Source organism: Phalacrocorax carbo, chromosome 6, assembly GCF_963921805.1.
Source record: "Phalacrocorax carbo chromosome 6, bPhaCar2.1, whole genome shotgun sequence".
Taxonomy (NCBI): domain Eukaryota; kingdom Metazoa; phylum Chordata; class Aves; order Suliformes; family Phalacrocoracidae; genus Phalacrocorax; species Phalacrocorax carbo.
The window spans coordinates 25,068,330-25,090,625 of record NC_087518.1 but is presented as its reverse complement, the minus strand read 5'-3'; the positions used below and the strand labels follow the sequence as shown (position 1 = coordinate 25,090,625).

General features: G+C 39.7%; 1 protein-coding gene across 4 annotated transcripts in view; it reads left to right on the top strand.

Moving 5' to 3' along the window:
• The window catches only part of FBLN2 (fibulin 2), a 118,144-nt gene that overhangs the window by 58,609 nt on the left and 37,239 nt on the right, over window positions 1-22,296 (top strand). For all 4 annotated transcript variants that reach the window (XM_064454300.1, XM_064454299.1, XM_064454301.1 and 1 more), the window contains exon 3: window positions 19,190-19,301. In XM_064454300.1, coding sequence (XP_064310370.1) covers window positions 19,190-19,301 — 112 coding nt within the window. The remainder of the gene's footprint in view (window positions 1-19,189; window positions 19,302-22,296) is intronic.

The following is a 22,296-nucleotide window of genomic DNA, read 5'->3' as shown; positions in this document are numbered from 1 at the left end:
CAGAATAGTAAATGTGGGGGATTTTTGGTGAATATCCTTATCAATTTTTAAGGAGGTCAGAAAGAAACTTAGTAGTACATGTAGTTCTTACTTTTTGTTGGCTTCTTCCCAGAGCATTGCTTTTTTTTTTCCTGTGTCCTTCAGTTTACTCCAGTTATGACTTATTTACAAATATAATTCTTGGGAATGTCATTCAAAAGCCACATACTGTAATACAAGGCAGGTCTTCATTCTTCACGTCAGATTAAGCTGTAGAAAGTGCTATCCGCTGCATCGAATGGGACATATGGCTGGCCTCTTTTTTTCTTTTTTTTTTTTTTTTTTTGTCTGCTGAAATAAACTTGTAACTATGTGGAAGTAAATCATAACTAACATAGTGCTCGTACCTGTGAGCTGGAGCTAGCTCAGCCAAGTCTCCTGGGGGGAGGTGGGAGTGCATTATGCAGTTGTAGTAAATCAAGTGAACAATGCACACAGTTTGCATGAACTCTTCGTCGTCAGCAGAGCTGGGGATTGCTCACAAAAGATAACCTTAGCCTAGAGAAGCTAATCTGTTTGCGCATTCCCCAGGTGAAGGAGGAACATGGGCTGCTCTAAAGCAGAGCCAGCCGATGGCCCTGGAGTTCCCCTGGGACTGCAACCAGGCACTCACTATGGGGGTCTCAGTGCACAGGAGCAGCACACGAGGCTCCTATTCAGTGCTGGAGGGTCATCCCAGGACCTAGGTGTGCTGGTCCATCCACGCAGCTCGAGGGAATTTGCTGGCACTTCCTGTGCAGGCGCCATGCCTGCAGCCTCTCCTCTCTTTGGCTTGGCAGCTGATGTGAGTTGGCACCTATGAAGGCTTTTGGCATGAGAAATGGCAACCTTCGCTTGAGAGAGTGATGTGGAGCAGGAATTCAATTTAAAAGTTTTGTCTTGTTGTCTGGAGGAGTCTGTCCCTCCTGGCATTGTCAGGAGCCCAGGGGACGTTAGCCCACTGCGTTTTTATCTTTTGTCATTATCTCTGTATCCTAGTTTCCTCAAATCCTGCCAGTTATAAAAATAAAGTGAATATGTTTTTTTCATAAAACATGAAAAATTACATACTCTTTTCTTAATGGGGCAAGAAAGATTGGGACAGAAATTTGTATTACGCTAGCTCTGGTAAGTGAAGATTACTGCTATTAAGGGAAAAGTACCTTGATAAGATGGTTAAAAAATACATATAAAAATTGCATGCTAGCTTCAATCCTACTTTAAAAAAAATCATTCTGTAAAGGTGATGTATGATGGACCCATTTGTTTATCTGAGGTGACAAAGGAAGGAAAAAGTCATCTGAGCAAGAGGTCAACTTCATTTCATACAGACTTCAGGCATGCTGTACATAAGTGGGAACAACCCCTCATTCTAGCAGCCAAAACAGTTCTTAAGTAATTGAGAAGATTTTCAAGATATGCATAAAGAGAGGTTATTGCGACTTAGATTTCTGGGATTTAAATGTGTGGCCATATTGAAGGGAAAGCATCCTCAGCTTGAAGTCATTCTAATTAGTGCCACATCAGTCTGTCCTCAGAATGTGAAGTAACAAAAATAGTTGCTAAGAAAGCAGAAGCGTTGCAATAGGGAAAAGTCTGGAGAGGCTGAGCATTTGTGGAGCTGTGATTGTACTTATAATCAATAATATTTTTTTTTAATTCCTGATTGTAAGTATATCTTTGTAAAATTTCAGGTCATTTGCATTGCTCCAACAGAGTTGGTAACAGATGGTGTTAGGTACATAGTTCATAAGGTCAACTGGTAACTTGTTTTCTTATACTGGACTGGGTTGTGAAAATATTACATCAAGAGTTAAAAATGTTGAGTCTTTCTTTTTAGCAAATATCACTGGATGTCAAGCAAACATATCAAATTTAATTGACTTCTTAAACATATGAAGTGTTTTGGAACTATTCCATGGAAACAGGATTTAGAAAGTCTTACCTGTCGGTACAGTTTCTGTTCAAGTTGGATCTATATGTTGCTGGCAGACAACTGGGCAATTTGGGCTCTTGCTTGTCTTGGGCTGATTTTGTTTAATGCCAAACGTTGACTCTTGGGAATTAATGTAACCTTTTGTGTTTAAATGCCAACATATTTCCCTCATTTGCTGTTGGTTTTTTGTGCCAGCCCCACTGTACAGATGTTTGTAAAGTAACCTTTTTTTGTCACTGATTCTCAGTGACAATTGATGTTATTAAACATTTGTGTCATACATACAAGTTGACATAAAGCCTTGGAAAGCTGGAAGTGGCGAAACCCCCTCTAGTTTCCACACTCCTAGGCAATTAAGCAACTATAATACGGGGAAATTTGTAGAGAGGAAGAGAATGTGGAAAGCAAAATTGCATTTAGAAGGTTTCTTTTCACTTCTTTCAGTATTCAATATTACTTCCTCACTAAATAACTTCAATTCACAAATCGAGTGCATGGAGTTGCACTAATCATTACTTTAACAGATGATGGTGTGGAAAAGTAATTAGCCTTAAATAAGAAATCATTACACTACACCAGGCAGTTTTGCTTTATACTTCATATGCTGTAAATGTAAGTCATCTTAATATCATTATGAATTTATGAAACTGTTAACTTGGGTTTCCATGTTCTCTCAAGTTCTTGAAATATCATTCATTTGCTAGTCAGTTCATGTGCAGCCACTGGAGATCAGAAGTCATATAAAAGTCAATGAACCACTGCACAGGAATAAAATCTTTTCCAATTGTACGAATTCAATGCAAGTATCATTTGATTTCATCCATTGGCTCGAAGTGGTTGCAAACAGGAATTGTGGAGTGGGGCGGCACAGTGCAGACGTAGTGTGTGCTGGTGCTGCCAACAGTATAATGAATCTCCTATTCTCAGACCTTTAATACCTGCTGATTATTAGCTCAGGGCTAATAGCACTACTAAGAGCACTTTGAATACACTGAGCACTGGGCATCCTGACTGAAATCAGAAGCTTTGCTGAGTCAGTGAGTGAATGTGCAAAAAGGTTTAAGACTGATAAAGCGCTAGGGAAAGCATGTAGACCATAGGAGCAGTGCAGTGGCCAGTAGCTGTAGCATCACTAATTGTGGGCACACTGGATGGTTGCTTTGTGTCCTGACATAGAGGGAAAGGGATTGTTTTTTTCTGTTGCAGGGTTTCCAAAAAGATGTAGCAAAAGAAGTAGCATTTGGAAGGAGATAAAGGGTCAAGAAAAATAGGAGTAATGTGTGCAGGTAGCAAAGGGAGAAGACTAAGGGACTTTGAGATGAAAACCAGTAGTGCAACAGAGAAACCTTCCAGGGTAAAAGCTACAGGAAGCCAGCTGGACACAGATGACATTGTATAGTGTTGTAGGGGTCTGTCACTGCTATAGTTACTTCTGTCTGATCTGGCAGCTGGGTTACTAATGCTTTTATCAATATGGTACAGTGCCACACAAGCAGCAGGCTCAACTCATGGTCGCAGCTGCGTGCACAGCACTGCCTTTGCCCAGTGTAACTTGTGTGAGACTAGAAGATTAAAGAGAGTGGTCCTAACCTGAAAGATGTTGATGGCACTTTCTGTTGTTGAAAGCTGAATATTCATACTTTAAAGTTTTTGTGAGAAATTGCCTAGAAAGCTTCTTGTGATCCCAAGAGGTTTTATATTGTCTTTTGCCAGATAGCCAGTCTTTCATTATAATGTGGTTGCAATGCATTTAACTTGAATTTAAAAACAAACAACCCTCCCTAAAATCAGCCTTGCCAATAAACTCTGTTGGTGGTCCTAACCCTTGCTGAAGGGAGCCCACTGAATAGGAGCATGTGCTTCTCCCAGAAGCTTTGGAGCTCCCCCTGGCATGGCAGCTTTAACCTTTAGTTGTGCTGCTGTTACAGAAAAGCCTTCTGCCACATCCTTGTACTGAAGATCAGAGCTGTAGGGATAGTATTAGGCCTCAGAAAGCTTTCTGTCTCATCTGGGGAAAAGACTGGAAAATCCCTCAAAGCAAAATGCATCTTAGGTACCTGCAGCTTGGGCTAGTTGGGTTGGTGGCCTTCCAGAGCACTCCTGTCTTGGAAACAGGTACATTTTTCTTCAGATTTTTATAAGGACTCACATATCTGATATGATCAGAATTTATGGCTTTCATTTTGGTTTGCAGACACTGCAAATATATGTGCCCATACTGTACTATATGCATATATAGCCGTTCTCCCTCCACCCCTCTTCTTTTTCATTGGAGGTTTATACAGAGCAGCAACGCGACACCAGAAGTCAGATTTTGACCCCGTATTCCCAACTGTATGGTAGAGGCGAACAATTATTCACCTCTCACCCCTGTGTGGCCCTTGTCCTATGTGAACGCTGATATCCTACAGTGATTAGGAAACAGCTGGCAGTTAACAAAGAGTGTTTGTTGACTGGGAGAAGCAGCAAGGTCAAAGTTGAACCTCTCCCTTGATTAAGAAAGATGCATTCCTTACTGGGGGAGGGATCTGGCTGGTGTCCAGCCACTGCCAAGAACGTGCTGTACTGTTCTGCATTGTCCCGCACGCTGCTCCCTTTCTCCTTCCCACTGAGGTCTAGATCAGTTTATCAGTGATGAGGGCAAGGGAGGGTAGAAAGCGGAGCAGCAGCTTCTAGACCGTGTCATCGGAAAGCACATTTCTCTGGAGTTCATGTCTGCATTATGTCAGGTTTCATCTCTGAAGTCTTAAAATGTTTGAGTTTTAGTACTGTAAGAGAGGATTTCCCCCCGCATGAATTAGGTATTGAGGTTACAAGTTAGTGGGTTTAAATGTGACCCAGAGCTGCGTGGAGGTAAGGAGGGTCCTTCCCACAGGAACTCGCTTCCTTTCCTGCCTCCAAGATTCCATTTGGAATGTGTGGGATGTGCTACTTTGTTAATTAGAAGCCATTCTCAGGAAGAGCAGCTTTTTTGGAGGTTTGGAGAATTTGCATCTGATGAGGAAAATGAGGGGAAGAAGATGAGGGGATGCCACTGGCATTTTATTGAGGTGTATAGGTTGCATGTGGATGCTCCCTAGTGTTGTATTTTGCTTTTAAAGATCCATTTCACATCCATTTGAGATTGCAGATACAGCATATGTAGGTATCATTGGCAAATACGAATGAAAACAAATCAGATCTCAGTGAGAAGTCGTCATTTAAAAAGTGCTGGAGAGACCAAATGTTATGCATAGAGTCCTGCTTCTATGGAATAGTTTATAAAAGACCTGTTTTGTGCTGATTTATCTTCACATACATAAATAACAAAATAAATTAGATTAAATCAACTATATAATTAAAGACCTACATTACAGTCCCTTTTACAGAATGATGTCAGTGTTTGTAAGTACTACAGCCAATATGTGTAGATTGCATACGACAACTCAGCACTAAGATATTTCTCCTCTTGGCCTGGACCTATTGAAAAACCAAGAAAGGGTGAGTTTATCTTTCACTCATCTTCTCTCTGACCTTTTTTAAAGAATCTGTTTTTGGTGAGGTTTATTGATGCAGGAAGAAAAAAACACTGAAAAAAATATTGGCCTAGTGATTTTGCTGTCTGTGCAGGGTGTAAATATATCCCTTTGATTTCAAGGGTGGAAATACAACTGGATTATTGAAACATGGTTGAGGTGGTAACCTCACACTTCAGACTGAGTTCAGGCTGTGAAGCCACCTCTAGTCTGAATGCAGTCTTTGTAAACCATGCTTTTAACAATGTGTCAGTATTTACCAGAATTGTGTTTGTAGCTCTTCAGCGTGCAGTCAACTCTGTATGAAATAATTACCTCATATGTGAAGATAAAATTTATGCTTTATTGGGCTGTGAATGTGTTTTTCTGTCTCCAGAAAAAATGGGCAGATCTCTTCTAGGTGAAGATGCAGGATGTTCATTTTCCTTAGAAATCATTAGGCCACTGAGAACTCAGGAGGGTGAGAGAAAAACTTAAACACATGTGAACATTAAAAAGCTTGACTCTGCATCAACATTTTGTAGCTTAAGACTATAAACAAACACAGTCCCATTTGGAGCTATTGGCTAATTCAGCTAATGGAACACAGTTGTTAAGCTAACAGCTGAATTTCAGAGAATAATGTAAAGGACCTTGGCCTTCCTAAGCATTGTGCTTGTCTATGTGGGCCTGTACAATTTGGTGGTGCTCCAAAACCTCTCAGCCACCAAAAGCCTGGTGTTTCAACCACTTGGATCCCTGCTTTTTGAATGATGACTCAGCAAGTTATTTTCTTTTTGCAGCTATGTCCATACTTTTCTGGCTTTAAGTATGTAGACACTTAGTTCCTTTCTTACATGCTCCCCCAAGAGGTTTCTATCACCACAAAGTGCTTTATATGGATGTTATTATCAACAGCCGCCAGTACAAAAGTAAGACTGTACACCTATTACTAGGCTGACTTGAACTAGAAACCTGGATAAGAAATTTCAAAATGGAACCATCCTCATACTTCAATCATTCAATTATAATTTGATCTTTAAACACGAAGCACTAAACCCACTTCAATGCTCTGTTTTCTTTTTCACTGTCTTCTGTTTCCTTGGCCTCAACAGGCTGTGTGTGAATGGACATTGGTTTCTCAGCTTGTGGCTGAATATTAAAAAAGAAAGAAAATGAGCAGTGGACTCTAATTTACATGCAAATAATAAAACCTGTTTTTTTGGAAATGTATTGATGAAGTGGCATGTAAACTTCTGCCTATTTTAATATTTTCTTTTATTCTGTTTCACATGTCTTCTGCAGTAAGTAACTGTAATGAGCCTTTATGGGAGAGATGAAGAGAATCCTCCACCCTTCATTAGAATTTGCCACCTTATCCCAAATGCTCCAAAACACATTTAAATCGCAGTGTTGAAGCTTTTCACAAGTCAGTCGCTTTTCTCTCTCTTCATTTCTGGTTCCAAAGTAAAATATGTTCAGGAATGTAAATTCCTTTAAAATTGGCTGCAGTCTGTAGTTTCCAAGTAGGAAGTGTAGCCAGAGGCCGTAGCAGGAGATCGAATTCCAGCTGAGATTTAACTTGTGCCTGTTTCAGGTGCTGCATGCAGGGTGGTGGATCCTGCCCCAGTGATGCTGAGGCACACAGTCCTCCTCCTCCGGCTGGTCAGGATCAGAAGGAGAAACCTAGCTGTGTATGGAGTGCATGGCTAAGCTGGACCATGGCTCTGTCTTTCCAGTCGTGTTTGTGCTTGTTTTGAGTGGTGTATACGTAAGAGCTTGAGAAGGAAATATATTGACACTATCTCTGCAACTTACAAAAAGCATAAAATGCTGAGATCACTGAAGAAATAGTTTCTGTAGAGACAGATACAGGCTGTCAGCTAATGAAACGCTTATCTATTCAGAACATCCTTATGATTATGTCATACTTTGTAGGAGACAGATGTTACTTGTTGAATGTTCCCTGCAGGGTGCACTGTCATTCTCAATCCCACTGCGCCTTGTACAGGACTTGAGTCAGCAAAGGACTTCAGCACGTGTCTAAGTTTCATCAATGTTGCTGAACTAAGGACTTGCTTAAATATGGAAGTGTTCATAGTTATTCTACATAGTGTACATAGTTATTCAGGGGCTCTGTGCTTTAATTTTTAGTAAAGGGGCAGACAGGGCCTGTAGGCTTCCATGGGCACTGGTTCAAACTCTAGCTTTAGGTGAAAACATCCACTTCTATCATAGTTTACAATAATTTGCAAATGGTTGCCTTATTTGAAGGTGACTTCAGTAACATTGCTTGCAAGTATACAATAGCATCATTAATCCTGATGAACACATACAAGCATGACTTGTTCCCTTCAATTAGGAACATGGAGTTGGAACAAAACATATGATTTTTGTGTGTGATCTGAGTGGTGTAGATTTTTGACAGGGAGGAATTAGGGAATTAAACACTTTATGTCATTGTATTTCTCTTCATATATCATGGCCAAAGGCTCCAGTGGGGCACCATGGGAGACCAGATAGTTTGACCTGGAGGTAAAGTCTGAAGTGGAGATGCACAAAATGAGTCAGCCAAAACCTCCTGTGTGAAACCACAGTAATAGTATCAAACAAGGTTCTTCATTTAGAAGTTAAAAACTCAATTTTCCTAATTTCCACCCCAAATCATTAATTTCTTAGACAAATAAAAAACCTTTTTTCCAAACAGCTCTGGTTCTGATGCATGCTGCATGGCAAAAGAGAAATTTCCTGCTGTGCTTCCTGCTAGCAGCTGCTAAATCCCCCTGAAACACTCCAAATATTATTATCAACCCATTCAAATTAATATTTCCTCCTACATTTTTAAGGGATAAAAAGAAGTTTGTTCTGTTGCTGTTGACCAAAGTATCCCACTTAATTTCCGACACAATAACTGCTCTGGCACTGGGTGCTTCCTGGAGAATTTAAACCTCTCTGGGGTTAATGGATCAAGGCAGAACCACAGGCCATTAACTCTTCCAGCCTGCCATTAATCCAGGAAATGCTCTGGGCCACAATCATTATTGCTGAAATTCTTGCACAAACAGTGATTGCAGAACTTCATAAAGAAAAGTCAAAGGAAATGAGAGAGCTCTTCAGAACATCATAAAATAAACAAACAATGTAATTTATGATTATAAACCTGACAAGGGCTAGCAAAGCAAGGAGTACAGTAGGATACCCAAATAAGAATGAGCTGGAGCCCTACAACAACTTTTCTGTTCATTTTAAGCATCCCTATGCACTAATTAGAAACTCAGTGAAACTCAGAGGTTTCCTTCCTCTGATGTTCAGAATATTTTTGGTCAACAACCCTCAGACCTGTCCAAACAGAGCCGGAGGGCACATATTTCACCAGGAACACGTCAGGCTCCCAGGGCATGCTGCGGATTTCTGACTGATGCTATCATGTAATCTCATCTTTTCTTACCTTTTTAAGGTGTGCAAGACTGTTTGGCTAGGGCTGCTGCTTCTGTTGTTAACATACTGTATTAAGTTACTTTGAAAGTTGTGTTGAGAACTGTAGCAGAGAAAATGAGCTGACACCAGCAGCTGGGGATGAGTCAGTAAGTAAATTTTCCCAGTTTGTTTCAGTAGTGTTCTGTTCAGAGATGAGCATTCAATTCACAGTGAATAACTTCTGTGATGAATTTTACTGCTTTTCTACTTTGCATGAATCTGTCATGAAGAGAAAGAAAATGTGGGCCTTCCCCCCCCCCCCCCCCCCCCAAATGATTCAAGAGTTTTTCTGTGAACAATTTCTGGATAGGCTCTCCTAGATTGCAGCTTAAGGGTGCATATTTTTAGACTGTGCTGCATTCAGTTGTACTGATCAAAGAAGGTCAAGCACTGGTCGTCTGCTTGGGATTTTTCTTCAGTTACCAAAGCTGCAAAACACAAATACATAAAAGCTCACAACTGCAACCTGAAAGACAAGTGAACTTTGGTGTTGGCTTCATCTGATTTTCCATAACCAGTTTCCTCTCACGTGTTAGCTCTGCCAGTGTATGTGCAGTGTCTAAACCTGTAATCTGTGTTCTCATGAAGAAGATATGATTCAGAAACAAATGTACCATCCTTGTTTGTGACTTTAAACAAAAGTGCAGTTTCTACTGTGATCGGTATGAGATCAAATTATGTATTTATATGGGTTGCATGATTAAGGTGTGTCTAGTGTTGTTAAGCAATTGAACTCCAAAATGGCACAATAGCCTGGCTTGTCCTTGATCGAAGTTCCCAGTCCAAAACAAAGACCTTTTTCACTGCTTACTCTTAAACTTAAAGCAGCAAAATGTCTTGATGGATAGCTGTCCCTAGTATTGCAATGTGGGTTTGAATAGCTACAAGGTCAAACTAATGAATTTTTTTTTCTGTAGCTAAAACACACAAGAAGGGGAAGCACAAAAGCTAAATTAAGGACTTACACACACATCCATTCACCCCTAAGTGTCTTTTTGCCTTTTTTTTAAAAAAGGATTTTAATTCTGTAATTTAATTTCCTACAACCTCAGCTCAATTTGTAACTGGCTAAGAACATGCTGAAAGTGCTTGTGTTACTACCTGCTTGAGTTGCAGCAGATTCAGTGATCCTGACTAAATTTCACAAGTGCTCTGACAGACAGCCCCTGACTACATCCCCTGATAAACACTACGCCTCTTAATTTTAACTGTAAAATTAAAAAGGGCTGGTGGAAATGCCGGCTTTCAAGAAAGGAGCCTACCTAGCCACAAAAAGGAGCGTGCAAAGAGCATGCTCTCCCCCAAGATAAAATTCTTTAGACAGGAATTACAAGGGTAATCAGAACCAGGCTTTCCAAAGCCTCAGCTCTTTTGAAAGTTAATAGACAGCATAAATATACTCTGTGCAATATCTGGAGAAGGAAAGTTGAGGAGGGAAATACAGCCAAGACTATGCTGAAGGGCAAGAAACATTATGCCTACTCTGAGTTATTATTGTAACTAATAGAAGGATGATTGTGTATGAACTGTTTCACTTTAAACTCAGTGACAGAAGGATAGAACCAAATGAGCCAAATTTTTAAAAGGCAGGAAGAGAAATTGTTTGGACTTTTAGCTGATGAAAAAGGTTAAAGAATTTATTTGGTTGTTTCCCTCCCTCCTCCACCTCCTTTCAACCTGGAGCTAATAAAGGGTGCTGTCATGGAAACGCTAAAGACCAAACAGTCTAAATTATCTGGCCCCTGGCACAGGTAATACAAGTTTTGATTTACAAGGATTATCCAGAACGAAAGCCAGAGGGAATATAAGGTTGCTATTCATTCACACTTCAAACAAAATCTGCCAAACAATCCTGGCTGAGGTTATGTTGATGTATGTCTCTGTTGTACAGTGCACAGTAAAATGAGAACATTCAGTTTGTTTTATCCAGTTTTTCATTGTGCCTTTGGGCAGACACAACTCTTTATATTTTGCCAAGCAAGCCAGCATAAGGAATTTATGAAAAAAAGAATAATGTAGGAAACAGAGCATTTTCAGGTTGAAATGGAAAGCAGATGCCTCCCAAGGAGCAAAGGCAATATAACAGGAACTTGTCCTAGATGAATGGTGGGATGGATTTCTAAAGAGACGCAGGTGACTTCAGAGGAAGTAGGAGAGTGTAGAGAAACACTTTGCTGAATTAAGTTTAAAATGAAGGCAAGTTGCTGCAACTGTGATAGACCTCACATTACTGTGGTGATGGTGTGGCAAATTGAGTCCAGTAGAAATGGAGGAGGATGATGGAAAAGAGGAGAGAAGAATTAGGTACTGGATTGAAGCCATGAGATGTGTGTTGAACTCTCAACTCAGCCTATATTTCTTTTACAGCCTGCTTTTTCGTTATTTCCAATGAGAGGAGCCTAAAAGTCTAATGAGTGCTTGTGGGTTAAAGCCCCTTCCCCAGCAATGAGCTAACTGAGGATTTGATCATGGAAACACTTGAACATTACTCTCATTTCAGTAAGATTTAGAGTCAAATATGCTCCTGAACACTGAGGCACTTTGAGGAGCCTGCAGTAACCTGCACAGAATAACCTTACACTAATTTACTGGGAACAGGTCCTGAAGAAAGCTCAACCAGTCCTGATGACGTAAGTGATAGTTCAGTTACAAGTGAAAGCAGCTGGCTTTGGGGCTCTGTTGTCACTCTCCCCTCCCCTATCTTTGCCAGGATAAACATTCTTCTCCTCTTTACCTTTACTCATTAAAATGTCTTCCTAGCCATCTCAGATAAATCAAGTTAAGATGATGTTATACTGCACAAGCAAATGATGAAATTCAGTGAGGGAATTTAATAAAGCCTTCCAGACTGTTGATAATATAAGGAGCGACAACCTATTAAGGGGTAAAGCTACAGTACTTTTTTTTTGTTGTTATTAAAGCTTTAAACAACGAAAAGATTGGAGCAGAAAAAGACCCACTGGAAACAGGTGTTTTTCAGTATTTTAAGAACTCCATCAAGTTAATAATTGTTCTGTGAAGTTCTTAATCATTATTTGCAATAATATATGGTTTTATGTTCTCAGGTAGGTATTTGATAAGGAAATACAATAGCTTTTTCCCCAGTGTGAGCAAACAATTCTTGAGATGTATGTGCTGAGTACATCACAGGTCTAGATACCCCTTCCTTTAAAAAGAAAGATAGACATACATAAAACTATAAACATATTTTCAAGGTGATATTTTTGGTTTTATAAGGAAGTGAGAAGCAAGTCATGACCACTGACTAGACAGGAAAAGCAGCACTCCGCTTTGATCCTTTCCTTGACCATGTGTGCTCATGAAAAGGTGATGGAAACTGCTCCTGTTCTGATCTAGTACCTTTTCTGTTTTTTCTCCACTCACTTCTGGTGGATGAGGATAGTTGCAGCAGATGAAGGCAATCTATCCCACTGGATCAGCTTTTGCACCGAAAACCAGCTTTCATTTAAGATATGAAAAAGCGCTAGTGTACTCCAGTACCTCAGGTATCAACCTTTATGCTTAGCTACTTGGGAAGTCATAATCTGCTATAGGTGTTGCTGGGGAGACTTATTAACTGCTCTCAGAGGCCAGTTAGTTAACCTGATGTGTTCCAGGCAGCTGCTGCCTTCATGCAGGTGATGCTGGCCTGTGAGGCTGCTCCACTGAGCTTTGTGGGGTGTCTGACTTATGCCAGCTTGGGACTTGGGCAGTTTGTGCCGTTGCTTTTTTCAAAATTATGGTATGGCTTGAGAGTCACAGCTATAACCTTCCCATGTTGGATGAGCAATGAGATCCCCAAAATGAAGATGTGTCTTAATGGAGTGCCTCATTTCTAGAAGGTTCCACATCAAAATTAATCTTAGTGCACAAACTCATTTCCTCATAAGATCCTGTGTTGTTTGTTGGTTTTTACTTCCCATCCCAAAGAGTTAGTACTATAGTTTTGGGGAAGATAAAATTATTTTCCTCAGATGTAGGAACTGAATAGCATGCTTCATCATAACAACAAGAGCTCAGCTCAGTTATGGAAGTATGACCATTACCTCTTTCGCATGTGAGTGCTGACCCAGCAATTAACAGCTTAAATTAAAGGCAGCAGTGAAGAGACACAGCTGATTAGGGCTAACAACATCATGCTGCCCCTGAAATGCCAGTCTTCCTGCTGCTTCATGCTTCATCTGGAACATGGTACACTGGCTTTCCCTGGCTAATAGGTAAATAATTGGCAAATAATTCTTATTTGGGAATAATACCAGTTTTGAACTTTACCTTGGATCAAATGATTATATCCAAGACACTACACTATGTCTGCCTACATGGGTGTCTCTGTAGATAAAAATTATTAGCTGAGACTCTTTAATGTGTCATGGCTCCTATAATAATTTTAGTAGAAAGGAAAATAATTGTTAATTTTAATGGAATGAAATGTTGGTACTGTTAAAACTAATGTCCAAAATTTAACCCAGCATTTGTCACTTGTGGGTAGAAGGCTTGGGTGGCTTGCTTAGCATGATGGGTCAGTGCTTACTGCTTGCATTGTGTGATGCAACATGATGGATTGTTGAAGTCTTAAGGTTTGTCTGTCCATGTTCTGCTTAGACAAAAGAAACATTTTGCACAGGAGAATGGTGGGTAAAACATGCCTAATAGCTCAGTCAGTGAGTCAATGCATTTGCTCAAAGAATGTTTTTTTGCACAGTAGGAGTCAATCGATGCAAATGTTCCATTCTCACTTTAGTTTTGCAGCTCTGCGGAAGTAAGCAATAAAATCAGAGGTGTTAAACTGCTTAAATGTTCTGGGTGGAAATTCAGGTGAAGCTGAAATTGGTGAAACTTCAATGTCAAAAAAGCTCTGGCAAGAAACTGAAATATTCTATCCCTTTTTGACCATTCACAGAACTGGCTGATCACTCTCAAAACATAATCTGTGAATGCTGCAAGTAAAAAAAAAAAAAAGGGGAGGAGGGTTTTTGAAAATCCCTTTTGTCTCCTTTGCTATTCTAACAAACTTATGGTTCACTGGGGGAAAATAATTTATTAGCCTTGCACTGTGTGTTTTCCTCAGTGTAACGTTTGAGCTTCAGCTAAACTTTTTAAAATACACACACACCCCCTTCCATACCAGATTTCTCTAGCTGAAAGATGAAATTCTGAGTAACACTATGTAAAAGCTTTGTGGATATCATGTGTCTATGCAAAACCTTGATGTGATCCTGAGTCAGTGGGAGGCCATCCACAGCTAGTCAGGTTTGGACCAGGCACTGAGAGAACATGATGTTTTAAGGCACAGTCAAGGATGAGTTAAAATTCTCTGGGGGGGAAAATGTTTCTCTAAATACTTGAATTAAATTCTAAATGCCTCTAAAAGGCAATATGCAAACTTTTGAGATTAGGCTAAAATGTAGTTTAGTTTATATCTTCAGAATGATGTAGAGTTATAATTGTAGGAGATAAGTTACTAAGTTGAAAACAAGTGAGGAGGCATGATGCTGTTTTTTAGTACAGCCTGAAATAAATTACTTCTTTTTTCCTAGTGAGGAAATTAATAATTAGCAAATTAACTGTTAACAGGTGTCTTGTTAAATTACTATGGATTATCAAAGATGCACACAATATAATAAATATTCAGGGTTATGGTGTTTTCAAGTAAAATGACTTTGTTTTCTGTGAGCAGATGTAAATCTACTTCTAAATCTGCTAATATCATAAAAACCCCAAATAAACAAAGCTCTGTTTAAATGTTTAAGTACTTCAAAGCTTAAAGTCTCCATCCAGCTTAGAAGCTATGTGATCTTTAGTCTTGTGCATGCATCTAGTTGTATATATTTGTTCTTGCTAATGCATAATCAAAATATCATAAATCTGTGCTAGTGACTGAGTCCTATTATTAATTATTCAGTTTTTCTAATTCCTGATTGAGATAAAATGCAATAGTTTGTTCATTTTATTATAACTTCATTCTAGACTTAATTATTCATAACATCATAACAAAAGGCAATATATTTGTAAATATGACTGCTTAATAGTATGACCCTTCAGTACAGCAATCAGATATTGAATCTTTAGTGAGGAATGAGTAATTAATTTTTATTTTAATTATAAATCATGTAGATGACTGCAATATAGATTAGTAAATTCTGCTGTATTCCTGTTTTATAAACCTACCAATACTGCAGCAACAACTGTGTTTCAGCACTTGGTAAAATGAATGGAGTTTCTACCAAGGGACTGAATTAAAACTATGTTGAAAACCTATTTTATAGCAATGTTTCATAATTATCTGGTACCAGGTGTATTTCCTGCCTAGTTTAACTGCATTTATCATCCCTCTCACGTCATATAGCAACTCTTACATGTAATACAGCTTTCAAGATTCAAGTATGTTTTTAACATTGTTAATAAGCTGCATAAAATGAAACCATTGCAAAGACTGAGGTCCAGTTGCAGTTTGTTATGGTGTCCTGTGCCCTTGTGTGTGAGCATGAATGTGGCAATGTGAGAGGACAGAAGTGGCTTCAGTCATCAAAACCCCTCTGCAGCTGGGCTGCACAGGGTGAGGGGGAATGGCTTTAAGTCTGTCTTGGGTTGTCTTTCCCCAAAGCCTTAAAGAAAAGAAAGTAAAATTTACAAAAGTGTGAAGTGCACCCTCTTTCGCCCCTTGCGCCTGGCTTTTTTTCAACATATAAATAAGGACTTAGGGCAGAGGGAAACTCTCTGTGCCACAATCTCGTCTGCAGTCCTGACTGTGCACATGATTTTTTTTCTGTGGCATTCATTTGTCATAATGCCTCTCCCCTTCTCTTTCTAACCTAGTTGAGTCACACAGCCAGAGTCTGTGGGCACAAAAAGGATGGGTTTTGGCCTGGAAGTCCAACTCTCCCACTTAGTGTTACCTGTCAAAACTGTTACTACTTTTTTGGAGTTACTGTTGATGGATGAAAAAGTCAAAACATGTGGACGGGCTGGGGCAGTACAGCAGTTGGGTGTCAGGTGATGCTCCGGGCCAGAAGATTGCTGCTGGTTTGGGCACACATGGCTGCAGCTCTGAGGAGCTGTGTCTTGTCACTTGCTGGAACCTCTTCCCCTCACCCATCCATCCAAGTTAATGATGAAGAAGGTATTATTCCACAGACTATTTTCCCTTTTCAGTGAGAAATGTAATTAAAAAGTTGAAATATATTTACATAAAAGCATCGTTTAGAAATGCTTAATGTTCCCATTCACCCACAAGGGTGGGCTTCGTGTTGGAAATGAAGCTCCCTCTGTATTGCTGCACAGCCAGGAGTCGAGCATGAGGCAGCAGCCCCTGCAGAGCCCCCTTCACCTCTGCAAGTGGCTCAGGCTTTGCCCCAAGCTCACCTGCAGGAGAGGCTGGGGCAATCCTACCTATCCCTGGTACCATGGCTTAATCGTATTGTAAGACTATTCCCCAAACTGTGTTTCATCTGGCTACTGGCATAGTCAACACTGCTCAGCCAAATCAAACTCGGGTCTGTTAAGGCACTGCTATAAGGTGTGTGAAATGAACCCTATCAGGGGCCAAATAACACAGAAGGAAATGGAATTTCATAATTTTTCTCCCGTGAGATCTTGGTCAGCCATGGAACATGTATTCTTTCTTTCTCCCCCTCTTTTTTCCCTCCTGTTAGATACAGTTTCATAAAGTCGTTTTTTCATGAGCAGACATTTCATGATCACAAGTGCTATATTTTGTCCTTAATTTTTCTAGTTGCTTTTTATAAAGCAAGACATGCTGGTGATGAGAACTGTTCAGTTTCTGAAATGTAATATGATCTCCTAAATTAACTGTAACAGGTACAAAGAAACAGTCTTCTACTGAGGAGGTTTATATTATTTGCGTAAATGCCAATATTTTTTTATTGAAGATAGCACTACACTTAAACTTATTACCCTTGTTATCTAATGACTAATTAGCTCTACAAGACACCATATAGAGTTCTTCTACTAATGTTTGAGATGTAGAATAAGTGCTCTAAATACATGACAGCAGAAATGTGCTGGTAACGTAGGCTGTCTCTGTTTCTTCTGAATTGTGCAGCAGGGATACCCGCATGTTTTGAATTGTAGCCATATTTAAAAATGTCTCACTTATAGTTAAGTGTTACAGTTTTGCAAAGAAAAATTATCTGGCTTGATACCATATACCAAATGCAGACAAAAGAAAGGATTCTGTTCACTTTTTCATCAAATCTGGCCTATTGTGGAGAAGCTGCCATTTAACGCTGCTGTCAACATGCAGGAGGAGAAGGTTCTCAGGAGGGATGCTGCAGTCATCCCATATGAACTATCAATTGGAATGCAATTCCCTGATGGATCAAAATTGTGCAAGGCCAGTTTAGTGAGGCTGGCTTCCAAATGTTTTGTTTTGTTGCCAAATGTCGATGGGGAGCACTGCACCTTCAGCAGTGCCATTTTGCAGCGATGGCAGTTTTCCAAAAACCCTTGTAGAGAAAGAGGTTCCCTGCTCCCACTGTAAGTAGAACTGATTCAGGAGGTATTTATCTAAAAACTGGCTGAGGGATCTTGAAAATACATTGTTCTGCAGTGTGGGTTGCTGGGTGTTAGTCAGGGATTGCTCAGATGTGGAGCTACTCAAGGTCTGTTGTGCCCATGCATCTCCTACAACTCAAGTTTGAGGTAGTTTTGTCTTGTTTTCTCTAAATTGTAACACCAAGCCATGCCAGAGGCTGCACTGGGAGGATAAATAAAATGCACAAAATGTTCCTTATATCCATGTAAATTGCTTTAAAAGGAACTGGAGTGCTTTTGATGAGCCAGTGGAGCTGCTCCAACTCATCAGCACAAGGCCGTTGAATTCTTGGTGAAGAAAGCAGTGCCCTGTGGTCTGATAGTTCATCTTTATAATGTGTATTGACATATATATCAGTACTGCGAAATCACAGCCCCAAGCATTTGTAATGCACCTCATGCCTCGCTAAAAGGTATGTCTTAATAATTTTCTTACCTGATATCTATGTAACTGTTCCCAAAGTGACAGCTCCTGCTTCAGACCTGTTAGCTGGTAAGGAGGAGACCATGTGCTTTTTGCGATGGAGCCCATCTACTGCATGAGTAGTCACAGGAGAAATCTTCCTAATGACATAGAATAGCACTCACCAGCTGCTGCCACAGAGCAGGCTCCTTGCACTCCAGCATCAGTTTAGTTGTCTTATGTGTGTTTGGTGTTTGCACCCCAGTAGCATGGCAAATGTTCCATCATGAAGTAAACTTCTGTACAGACTCCAAAAAATAGTGTTTCTGCCCAGCCTGATGTGACCCGAGTCTGTTCTATAGAGTAGGTATGTAGTATATTGCAAATCCACTAGTTTAATATTTCACTGTAACATGAAAATTTACATCTTATGTTGAAATCCACAAGGAAAAATGTAAAAACTAGTGCAGCATTCTGCACGTCCATCTCTTTTATCACATCTTAGTGTCAGTGTTTTACACGACCTCATTGGTAGAGTCAGTTATGTCTCTCAAACCCTTTTCATTATGGTTTTAAACCAGTTGAACCCTCAAATCCAGCTGTAGGGCACTCTGGGTATATGTACTCTAAGTAATTTGGAGGAGTAAAGTTTCATAATTTATCTTATGGAAAGAATTTCTTAATGCTACATATGTCACAGAATCACAGGTTGGAAGGGACCAAACTTACTAAAAGCATCCTTGTTAAATACTAAGAACTTTAAAGGACCATGACAGGGAATATGTTTCAGTTTGTTGTTACTCATCAGTGAAACTTCATATTTACAACTTGGTATGAGAGAACTACTGAGGTTTGTGTGCGCCATATGCCAAGATTGTGTACGCTCTGTGTGCTGTATTTTGTTTGTTGTGAACTTTACTTGGACACCTTCATGGTAGCCCAGCTAGTGGTAGTGAAGGCACTGTGACAACTGCATAAAGACTTGTTAAATCAGCTTGCATCAAGTGGGTTTTTTTGTTCAGAGATGTCAAAAGTGGAAAAGTCTTCAAACCAGTTGTGTCTTCTATTGTATTTAAAACTATAATTTGCTTCTGCTCTTCCTCCCTGAAAGACGTTAGCAGGTGATCAATTATGTCAAGATACTGCAGGTATCAGTTGTTTCTCTTGTATTCCACCAAATGAAATATGGAAAGAAACAAAAAAAGAAGAAAAAGCTCAACTGTTATTATTTTAAAGATCTCATCAATTAAGAAAACAGAGCTAAAACCAATCCATTCCATACAAAAATTCTGGGTGTGTTTTATACAGGTTCCACAAAGGAATTGATTGAGAGCTGCTGTGGGGCTGGACACCAGTGGGCTGTAGACAACGGGGAGTGCACAGAAATCCCTGTAAGTGGAATGGATGGTGATATTTGCAGGTACGTAAGGCAAAACCAAGTATTTTAGATTAACATAGAGAGCAACCCTTTAGAAGAAATCAAATGATTGTACAATTTGTGGGATGTCCGGGAGACTGGGAACTGTTTCATTCATTGTATATATTATTGGTAGACTGGCAATATGTCACGGCAAATTAGAAAGAAGGCTTTTCCCAGTTTTATGTGCATCTGTGGTGTGGCAGATTAATAGAAGGGCAGAGTTTGTCTTCCGTTTGGCAAGTGCTAAATGCAGTGATTATTCATATCGTTAAATGATGTGTTTATTGTCCAATATGAATGGCTGCTGGTTCCGATGTCTCTGTTCAGCTGGAGGGGGAACGATACAACTTGATAACACTGCTGGTATCAGTAGCATCTGGTCTGAGTGATGGTGCCAGTTTCAAACTGTACAGCAAGAAAAGAAGAATGGATGCAGGGTAATACGGACAACATATTACGTGAGCTGCAATTCATCCCATCTCTCTCTCCTCCCCCCTCGCTCTGAAACAGGCGAAGTTATGTGAGATTCACATGGTGCAACATAAGCCAGATTGATTTCTCTAAGAGTGATCCCAACATTTGCAGCATTAAATGAGTTTGGCTTAATCAGTTTTATCAACGTTAGTATCATTGCACCCTTCTGAAGTTACTGGGAGATTAAAATCCCCCCCATTGGGATCTGGCATGACGTAACAGACACATATCTACTGTCTATGAAGTAAAGACAGATTAAAAAATACCAATCTTGGTCTAAGTAGGTGCAAATACAATACATTCATGAGTTGCACCTGCATATCTGAGCCTGGGTTTAGATGAAAAAGCCAGATCCTAAATGTGAATCTATTGGGATTTGAAAGAATAAGAGATCAGGAGTTCAGTTGTTTTACTTTCAAAATTTCAGACCTGTCCCTGTTTTAAAGATTTAAAACCACCTGTAAATATCCTGTATAAAGAAAACATTTCATGTAAGAGGAGTATTCAAATCCGTGGCCTCAGAACATTGAAATCGTAGACAAAAACTTACTGCTGTCACTGGGAGTCACTGCTGGTGAGCAGAGCTGGTCACCATGTGCAAATCCAAACCTCAAGTGCCAGAAAGCCTGCAAGTAGTGCAAACTCCCAAGAGTCTGCCACTAACTAAACTCAGTATCTAAAGATTTTTAGAAGTAGAAGATAGATACTACTAATAAAAACTAGTTCCTGTTCTGCCAGGATAGTTTTCTATAAATACTTGGGTTTTACAAGTGACCATCACTGTGCTGAAGGATTGATTTTTTTTTTTTTTTTTAATATAATTCTTTTTTTTTTCAGCTGAGGCAAATGAGTGAAGCCTCCCCTGTGCTTGCTGAGGCTGTAGATTCTTGTTTTTTATAGAGAGGTTGCAGGTTGAGGTGTTCGTTGTTTCCAAATGCCATTTTGGGGTTTTATAGTGGCAAAAACTTAAATGTTAAAGCTACTGCTTGATGTATCTTGATGTCTCTGGGCATTCATGTATAGAATCATAGAATGGTTTAGGTTGGAAGGGGCCTTTAAAGACCAGCAATCCAACTCCCCAGCAGTGAGGAGGGACATCTTTATCTAGATCAGATTGCTTAGAGCCCCATCCAACCTGACCTTGAATGTCTCTAGGGATGGGGCCTCCATAACCTCCTTGGGCAACCTGTGCCAGTGTTTCACCACCCTCAGCGTAAAAAATGTCTTCCTTATATCTGCTTTAAACCTACCCTCTTTTAGTTTAAAACCATTACCCCTTGCCCTATCGTAACAGGCCCTCCTAAAAACTCTGTCCCCATCTTTCTTACAAGCCCCTTGTAAGTATCAAGAGGCCGCCAGGAGGTCTCCCCACAGCCTTCTCTTCTCCATGCTGAACAACCCCAACTATCTCGGCCTGTCCTTGTAGGAGAGGTGTTCCAGTCCTCTGATAATTTTTGTGGCTGTCTTCTGGACCCACTCCAACAGGTCCATGTGCTGCTTCTGCTGTACCAATGTATCAACTTGGCCTATCTCTGTGTAGTGACCAACAACACTAACTGCAGGATGGGAACTGGGACTACATAAAAGAGATCATGTGTATTAACTAGATGAATGAACTTAAAATAAAGCAAGTTACAAGAAATCCTTAGGTAGTCAGCTGACAGCCAGGTGTAAAGATACTTCCGGAGCTTGTACCACTGGCTGTATCAGAAATAGGTTGTTAGGCTAGATGAAATCTCATCTGACCCAGTATAGTAGTTTTTATCTCATAAGTGATATGTGTTTTATCATAACAGAGCAATGTTTATCTGGGTGGCATTTACATCAGCTGTACAAATATGAATCCTTTTTTTTTTGTTGACACTGTGTGTCTCAATTGGAGACTCATATCAGTTTAATACACTGATGTCATTTCACTGATCTTAACTCATTAACTCTTTCTCTGAAGCAGAAATGTTCTGAATCTTCTTTGAACCAAAAAACCACATTTATCTGGTCTGCGAAGAGTAGGCTTGTGAAGAAGAAACAAGAGAATGTGGTTAACATTGTTTGTTCCCAGTTCATTTTCTGCTAATAGAATAGCTGAAACTGAACTGTGCTGATAGTTAAAGAAATACAAAAATTAAAAATGGCCAGTGATACTCCATGCTCCAGACAATACTGTTTCTACTATGTATTTCATACACGAAAGGGATTTCTCATGGCTAAATATCACATTTCAGAAGAACATGGATCTATAGAGATTTCAGTGTTTTAAGATGGTAAACTTTGCACATATAAAGATGCTTCTAGTAGCATTTTGTCATTTCTTCAAACAATAATAACTTTCAGTTATTTTAGTTGGGCTTTTAAAAAAATTTTTAAGGAAAGGTTGGATGTCTTATATAAGTGATATAGTTAAATTACTGGTACTTGAATATATTTGGGTAATAACCAGTCATTGTTCAAAAAAATGTATTTCTCCAGTTGGCAATTAGCACTGGATTAGAAAACTAACTTTCTTGAAAACAAAGCACATGCA